Raw genomic sequence first — 8,511 nt, 5'->3', positions numbered from 1 at the left:
TCTGTCACCGGATTAGACCCGGTGGTATCTTGAAAATGACCGGAGGCATAAAAAAAAATACCGTAATACGTAAAAAAAAAAAAAAAGAAAAAAAGAAGAAAAGAAAAAAAAAAAAGTAGTTTAACAATTACACAAAACTGAAAACACTAGAAATCCTAGAAAAGCAAATATAGAAGGATGACATAATACACTTTTTGTTGGGTGGATCCATAACAAGAGGGTTGTGATGAATTGTATTGGTTTGTATATTGTGTATCTTAGTTAGGCCATCAAGCAAATTAAAGGCACAAGTAAGTGCTGGTTTGTCTGCAATCGCACGCCACCGTGTGGTCACTGTAAAAACTCCAGCGAAACCACGCGAGCCATTCTAGTGATTGACGTCAGCACGCACGCCCATGTCGGGACTCACGTTACTTCCGGGGGACGCGTTGGCAATTTCCTAAACAGTGAAGAAGCCAGAAGCAGCCGAGGCCGGATAGCGGAGTGCGGCGGGTTTAACTCCGGTGGCGACGCAGATAGACAAGACAGCCGGACGAGGAATTTTCGTGCCCAGGTAACAAATTCATTCAACTCCAGACATGTCAGTGTGTTGACGCGTTTAAATGTCGGACATGGTCGCTCCGTGTCGGCTCTTGAGATGACAGCCCGGCTCGGCTCAGCTCGGCCGGGCGTCGAGAGGTTTTTCCCCCCTTTGACTTTTCGTTTTATAGCAGAAATTACAGCTTAATGTTTCAATTTCCGCTACTCTCTGTTCTATCGACAGATTAAAATGTACGTGTGGTTTGAATTAAAGCTTGTGTAAACTAGCCGGTGACACACAGACTCCATGACAGCAGCGTGATGCTACTGTTACTGACATAAATGGCAACCTAGAGCTGTTAAATCAGACCATCAAACCGTGATAAACACATCTTTCTGTGGCCTCTGTGGGTCAGGAGATGATTTGTTATTTGGGCCGTCAGCTATGTTGAAAAGAGACCCTTGTTGTCATCTCTGTTCAGTTCAGTAGTGGGATCATATCTCCTCTAGCATGTTCTAGTCCACCTGTGGTTCCATCCATACAAACATGGGACCAGTATGACAGCCCAGACCCGGACCCGGACTGAACATCCACCACACCCTGTTTATCTCTGTAATACTACTTCGTATCACTAATGAGGCTAGAAGAAGCGATGAGACTGGATTTCAGGGAATCCTACTCATCATCCAAGTTTTAGGCCCCAGTGTACACAAATGTGATGACAAGAGTGTGAGCGTTCAAGTGCAAGCTGTGAGTAAGCACACAGTCATCCAGAGTAAAAGAGGATGTAAACGAAGAATGAGGGGCAGGAAACTCTCCCTTCACTGCCTCCCCTTGTTAGTAATGTCTGGATGGCTCCCCAGTCACTCCCCAGGACCGTCACCATCAGTGTGTGTGTGTTTGGAAGAGAGAGAGAGAGAGAGAGGATCTGTAGGAGATGTTGTTGTTACGTTTAGATCCAGAGGTCATGCTGACAAGCCGCTGAAAGTTGCTGAGACCAGACATATGCAGAACATTCAGTCTTTTGGTTGTGGCCGAGTCAGGTTGCTTAATGTTGAGGCATCATGTGATCGGCACTGTGCCACTTCTGTACGCGTTTGTTCTAAATGTGTGAAAATGCCTCCTCAGCTGAGTCTGAAGAGGAACACACACACACACACATACGCACTCAGGCTGTGACGAAACCTCTTGACGCACTCTGTCTTGCTTCAGGTCAGCAGGCTCATAAGTGGCCATATGTTTTTGGGAGGGGTGGCATATCCTGTTTAGTCCTTTTATCTGAATCGCCATGGAAACAGCACCCTCCTGTTTTCTGTCCCTCACAATTGGGACTTTTTTGACGAGAGGGGATTGAACCAAAGATATCACCAGATCTCACCCAGCATCACCCATGGCATCATCACACATGGAGCTCACGAGGCTCTTATCACGTTGTGCAATCGCAGCCGGAATCCACCAGATAAATCAGGAGGAACCCGGGAACATTTCCCTCTCTCCACCCATATTGTTACGAGCTCCGGATTCCTGCATGAGTTCCAGAGCAGCGTACGAACACGTGAGGGGGGGGGGGGGGGGGGGGGGGGGGGGGCGATGGCTTCATTGTTTGTGAAGCCATCGCACAGGAATGCTGAGAGGTAAAGAACAAGCGCTCCTGCCTGTGACCGTGCATCCCTCCGAGTCCTGACCACCTCATTCCAGTCAAGGACAATAATACCTCCTCCATGGAAGCCGCAGCCCACACCAGGTATCAGCTCAAGTGTGTGTGGAGCAGAGAGAAATGGAAAGTATGCAGGAGTGGTGTTATTTGTCAAATTCCTTACCAGTACAAATGTGTATAACAGCCTTAGACCGTCTTGTACGACCTACGCTGGCTGTCTAACCTGTGTGCAGGAAATCCCTCCAGGCTGTGGATGGGTTATGAAAATTCCTGGAGCGACAGGAATGGGAACGCCTGGACAGCAGCTGTGTGTATGTGTGTGTGTATCCCCACACACACACACACACACACAGCAGCAGCAGCTCCTTTCAGATGTGTTTATTACCGCTTTAAAAATCGTTTAGCATATTCACGTGGATCACAAAGTATGTTAGAGTTTAATGACACACCAGAAGAGGAAGTCTTGTGGAGGAGCGTTTCCTCCAACAGAACGGAAGAAAAAGAAGAACTGCAGTCGGCTTTGATCTGCTCAGCTGCCATTAACCGCACTAAACCAACATGAATCTGTATCGTCATAGCTAGTGGATTATGTCAACAATGAGATCAAATAAGTGGAGCTGAATGGAGGTTAGAGACAGAACGAGCAGGTGACCCACTTTAGATGGCTGAGGAGGAGACGTTTGTGTTCCTGTTACAGAGCAACATGGACACAACTCTGTGGCTTTGAACAGAGAGGTTTGTTTTGTTTTGGGACGATGAAGACACAACATTTTAATCTGGCTCTTGGTCGTTGTGAGATAAGCGAGTCACGCACTGACCGGGCCTGAAGCCGCACGTCAGAGGACGGAGAACGCAGATTACACTCCCACAGAAAGGCTCGGCCTACATGGAGTCTCGTCCCGGCCTCTTTTGCCTTCATGCTCCCTTGTTGAGCTGCTGCGTGTGGGCGTGACACTCATACATACATACATGCTCACACACACTTCTATGTGTCTTTTGAATCCTCAGGTGGCACTGCCATGGACACAGAGATGATCCCCAAATTTGCATCAAAGGACGAGGAAGTCGATTACTGGAAGTCCCAAGCACTCAAGTACAAGAAAAGGTAGGCGACATGATTTCCGCCTCGCTGCTTTGTCCTCCTCTGTGTGTATCATTCACATTTCTCCGTGTAGTTCCTCTTTGTTGTGCTCTGGAGGCTTTTACAGATATGTTCTCTCATTCATGCTCCTGTGCCGTGTGTGTTATTATGACTCATTCTGCCTGAAGCCAGAGATCCCCATGACGCAGTGTGGATCCCCCCCCCCCCCCTCACAGAGTAAACACTCCCATGAAGCAGCTTTGTGTAAAGGACACACACCACAGGCTTGGTTCTGCAATATGCAATCATGTCGTCATCAGTCGTAACCAAAGACTTTTGTCATTCTCGTGTGTGCGTCTTCTTCCCTCGGTGTGTCTGCATTCGCCATGTAAGGGTGAAAATAGGCGACGAGCTTTAAATCACTGCCCGTGACCAAAAGGAGCTTTCTGAGGAGGAAGTGATCCTTCGTTTGACCGCAGCTGGTGTTTGTAGCCACGCTGCCGTCACAGTGTCGCCGTGTGTTCGTCTGTCTCTCCTATTTGTGGAGTCAGGACCCTCAGAGGAAGAGGGGAAATAGAATGTCCTGGAGGGTTAAGAGTTTCCTGCTGCGGGTCCATACAGGGGGAAAACATCCAGCAACGGAAACTCAGAGGGAGTAGTTAGTCAGACGATGTCATGCTGACGTGTTCAGGGTCACTTTACAGCGACGCACTGAGTGGAAACATGGAACCAACAACCTGTGTGTGTGTGTGTGTGTGTGTGTGTGTGTGTGTGTGTGTGTGTGTGTGTGTGTGTGTGTGTGTGTGTGTGTGTGTGTGTGTGTGTGTGTGTGTGTGTGTGTGTGTGTGTGTGTGTGTGTGTGTGTGTGTGTGTGTGTGTGTGTGTGTGTGTGTGTGTGTGTGTGTGTGTGTGTGTGTGTGTGTGTGTGTGTGTGTGTGTGTGTGTGTGTGTGTCATTATGCTGATGAGGCAGCCTGTGTGCTGCTGGTATGCGTGGAGCAACCCGAGCACAACAACTGATTGACACTGGGCTGCTCTGTGGACCTGAGAGGCACCAGAGCAGCACATGTCAGAGCGGCGTGAACCCTGACGCTCTCTGTCTGTCTGTCTGTCTGTCTGTCTGTCTGTCTGTCTGTCTATCTGTCTGTCTGTCTGTGTACATGTGTGCCCTATCTTAGCTCATATCCTCATCCTGTTTTTGAACAGACCCCTCTCTTGGTCTGTTGGCCTCTTTTGACCTTTGACCTCGTCCACAGCTGAGGGCGTTTGGGAGAATTCCTGTTTTTTCCGAGCTGCTCCTGAAGTTGCTCTCCACAGTTCAGCTGTTTGTTGTATGTTGAGAATGCTGAGCTGGACGTGTTTAGCTCCACAGCATCTGTGTGTTTGAGCTTGAATGCGTAAAGTCTCCATATATCTGTGTGTTAGTCTGTCGAGTCTATTCAGGTTTATTGGGCAGATGAAACCTCCAGAAAGCTCCTGAGCTGGTGTGTGTTTGTGTGTCCCTAACTGTTCTCCCCCCCCTGTGTGTGCTCCGTCTCAGCTGCCATGAAGCACAGGAAGAGCTGCAGGAGTTCCAGGAGGGGAGTCGGGAGCTGGAGGCCGAGCTGGAGGCTCAGCTGGGTCAGGCCGAACATCGCCTGCGAGACCTGCAAGCCGAGAACCAGAGGCTGAGGAACGAGGTGGAGAACCTGAAGGTAACTGGACCCAGCCACTCGAGCCGCAAGCTATTCAGGGACTCGGTCTCGGCTCTCTCAGGTCACTTATAAAGTAATTTGTGGCTACTCCCAAGGTTACCTGATCTCCATTGGAGCCTGGGGACCAAAGTGCTGTTTGTATGTTTGGTGTTCATAAAGGTTGCATTAAGATAACACCTGCTTATTTGGAAAAAAAGGAGGAGAATGGAGAACAAGCCGATCGTCTCCATCATTAAAATGCCTTCAGCCGTGCTGCATAGAGCCGTGCTGCATAGAGCCGTGCTGCATAGAGCCGTGCTGCATAGAGCCGCGCTGCATAGAGCCGCTGTGCACCGGAGCCAGAATGTATCAGGACTGTTCACATGGCAGCAGCATGTGACTTTACACGTGGCTGCTGCTGCTGAAAACGTAGCGTGTAAAGTTCTCCAGAGAGACGCTGAGTCATACTCCTCATACTGTATTGTGCCACAGGGCCTCCAGAGGGACAAAGGAGTTCTATGTCAATGACATCACATGGAAGAACGTCTTGACTAGATACATAACATGAAGTATCAGAGAGTTTGAGGCGGGGGAGGAACACTTTGTTTGTCCCCGTTTCCCCACACACACGCTCACTCCCAAGCTCCTCTTCCTCCTTCCATCTGTCTGTCAGGAGAAGCTGGAGCAGCAGTACGCCCAGAATTACAAGCAGATCTCCATGCTGGAGGATGACCTGGGTCAGACGCGCAGCATCAAGGAGCAGCTCCACAAATACGTCCGCGAGCTGGAGCAGGCCAACGATGACCTGGAGCGAGCCAAAAGGTCAGACTGAGGATCGGGATCATGACGCCGTCTAAGTATTTATTTGAAGTATTTACACTCTCTAACAGTCGTGTCCTTCACTTTCCATCTACAGGGCAACAATAGTGTCCCTTGAGGACTTTGAGGGCCGTTTGAACCAGGCTATAGAGAGGAACGCCTTCCTGGAGAGCGAGCTGGACGAGAAGGAGTCTCTGCTAGTGTCTGTGCAGCGACTGAAAGATGAAGCACGAGGTACAAACTGAGGAAAAGAAGAAGAAGAACCAAACTCCTCTGTCCTCTGTGTGTGTGTGTGTCTCTGTCTCACTGCTTTGACTTTGTCCCCTGCAGACCTCAGACAGGAGTTGGCGGTGCGAGAGAGGACCACGGACCGCATGTCGGCGCCCAGTTCCCCCACCTTGGACATCGACAAGATGGACTCTGCGGTCCAGGCTTCCCTGTCGCTCCCAGCCACGCCCGTAGGAAAGAGCATAGAGCATCCCTTCATCAACCCCAAAGGTCAGGATCCATGTCCTCACATCTTCACTGCTCAGTGGAGACGAGTCGTGTTCTGATCCGTGTTCTAAACCTGGCTTGTGTCCTCCAGCTTTGACCAACGGCTGCGGCAGTCCGTCCCTCACTCCCTCCGCCAGAATCTCGGCTCTTAACATTGTGGGCGACCTCTTGCGGAAAGTCGGGGTGAGTGTCTGTCAGCAAACATCGTTGTAAAACCAGAGCCAGAATAGGTGTGAACATTCCCTGTTTTGTCTCTAGGCGTTGGAGTCCAAACTAGCCGCCTGTAGGAACTTCGCCAAAGACCAGGCGGCGAGAAAGAACTTCCCCAACGACAGCAGCACTATCAACAGCAACGCCACCAAATTCTCTCACTCGCTACACACCACCTACTTCGACAAATCGTGAGTGGTCCTTACGAAGCGTCGGCCATGTTTCCCGTCTGCACTCGTCTTGTCTCTAGGCCTGTCTGATGACCGTTTGCGTTTCGTCTCTCCCCCGAAACTGCAGGACCGTTAACGGACTGGACCCCAGCTCGTTGGCCTCCCTGGCCTCGCCCAGAGCTGTGTCGCAACCGGGCCTGGTACCTCTGAGCGTGTGAGGCGTGTGTGTCCTTCCCGCCCTCCTCCTGCCCCCCCCCCCCCACCCGCCGACACAAACCTCTGCTGAGACTCCCATCCACCCGACAGAACGGCACAGAGAGACGACACTCAGAAGACCGTTACATTGTGTGTGCGCAGTGTGTCTGTGTGCGTGTGTGTGTGCATGTGAGTGTTTGAAAGGGAGAGTAATGTGCGTTTGCCCGTTTCGAGAGTGTGCATTTTTTGAAATTGTCGTGTGTGTGGGAGAGAGAGAGAGAGAGAGAGAGACTGGAGTATACAATGAACATGAACATGCCTCCTTGATGGCGGTGGAGTTGCGTGGGCGAGGAGGTGCACGGTCGCTCTGCCGCACACTTGCATGTGCCTGAAGCTGCACCTCTACTGTGCTTCTATGAATGTCGCTCTGCAAACGCGTTTCCTCTCTGAACCTCAAAGCTGAAGAGGTGCAGTTATACTCTTCGTCCCGCTGCTCCTCTTCAAGCCACTTATCCTGACAAAAGGTCCTGAACTGACCACAGCTTCGTCTTCTTCTTCTTCTTCCTCTTCCTCCTCTTCCTCTTAACCTTTTTTTCCCCCTTAAAACCTTCACTGAAATTGCACAATTAAACTAATTTCAATTTAGAATGTATTATATTTAAAAAGGGATATGTTCATATTGACTAATTTATCTCACTGTATGCTTTAAAATGCAATGTTTGTTACGTGTGTGTGTGTGTGTGTGTGTGTGTGTGTGTGTGTGTGTGTGTGTGTGTGTGTGTGTATAAAGTGGGGTGGGAGGTTTGGTGGGACCCCGTATTTACGAGAGTGACTGAGGTGAATGTTGACCGTTCAGAGCCACAGGTTGACCCTCTTCGCCACGTGTTTCGGCAACTTGGATGCAGTCGTCATGTTACACCTTTAATTTATCAGCTGGTTCTGTCTCTGGGGCTCAAACCCACGTTTAAACTCACTGAACTGTGCAGGTTTTGGCCGCAGTCGAATGTCTTTTCCTCGAGGAACGGTTTTGCCTTTTTTTTCTTTTTTTTATTAAATGGCAAATGTAAAGATTGTTTTGGTTTTTTTTCCAATGTTGCAACAGGCTTGTTTACCTCATTCCAATATGATGCAAGTGTAGACTGGATTAGTAACATGAATTTGGTTCCATCCCCAAAGAACTCAAGCAGTGAGTGAAGACACATTTGCAGAATTTGTGACCCTAATGTTTGATGTGTGTCTTACTTTCTTTTTTTTTAAAGCATAATTTAAGCTTAATTTAACATCTCATAATCCTGTTTGAGTCCTTTTACAGTGTCACAGATCCTCACTGTCGTCCTGTTGATATCTTGGACAAAGAATTCAGAGTTTTTGATCTCAAACCCACCTAAAGACGAATGTCGTTCTGGCACTGTGCTGCCTGTTACTTCACTCTGTTCTCCAGTCAGTGTAAATAGGTTGTAAGGACAGAAAAAACACATTTGTACATAGACATTTGGTATTAAGGTCCTATTTATTTCAGATTCTGTAATGACATGTTCAAATTAAGGAGTTTTACTATTGTACAATGGTTCAGTCCTTTGTATCAGGTTGTTTAAGTAAATAAAGTTTGAGATGACAAATATTTTGTGTCCGTTGCATTTCATACACAGTAATTAGACATTTTACAGTAAAGAAATAGCTACATTTTCATAC

The 8,511-nt window shown here is 48.7% G+C and overlaps 1 protein-coding gene across 1 annotated transcript; it reads left to right on the top strand.

The window, feature by feature from the left end:
• Positions 1-430: 430 nt before the first annotated feature.
• On the top strand, positions 431-7,853 carry ndel1b (nudE neurodevelopment protein 1-like 1b). Its single transcript, XM_076144262.1, has 9 exons — positions 431-553; positions 3,186-3,282; positions 4,798-4,951; positions 5,604-5,752; positions 5,847-5,983; positions 6,080-6,247; positions 6,336-6,427; positions 6,503-6,645; positions 6,752-7,853. The coding sequence occupies exons 2-9, from the start codon at positions 3,197-3,199 to the stop codon at positions 6,840-6,842; spliced, it is 1,020 nt and encodes a 339-aa protein (XP_076000377.1). The 5' UTR covers positions 431-553; positions 3,186-3,196; the 3' UTR covers positions 6,843-7,853.
• The last annotated feature ends 658 nt before the right edge of the window (positions 7,854-8,511 follow it).

This window comes from Genypterus blacodes, unplaced genomic scaffold (assembly GCF_046128005.1).
Source record: "Genypterus blacodes isolate CSIRO-AG114 ecotype Tasmania unplaced genomic scaffold, CSIRO-AGI_Gbla_v1 ptg000028l_1, whole genome shotgun sequence".
Lineage (NCBI taxonomy): Eukaryota > Metazoa > Chordata > Actinopteri > Ophidiiformes > Ophidiidae > Genypterus > Genypterus blacodes.
This window is presented reverse-complemented; position numbering and strand designations above follow the sequence as displayed.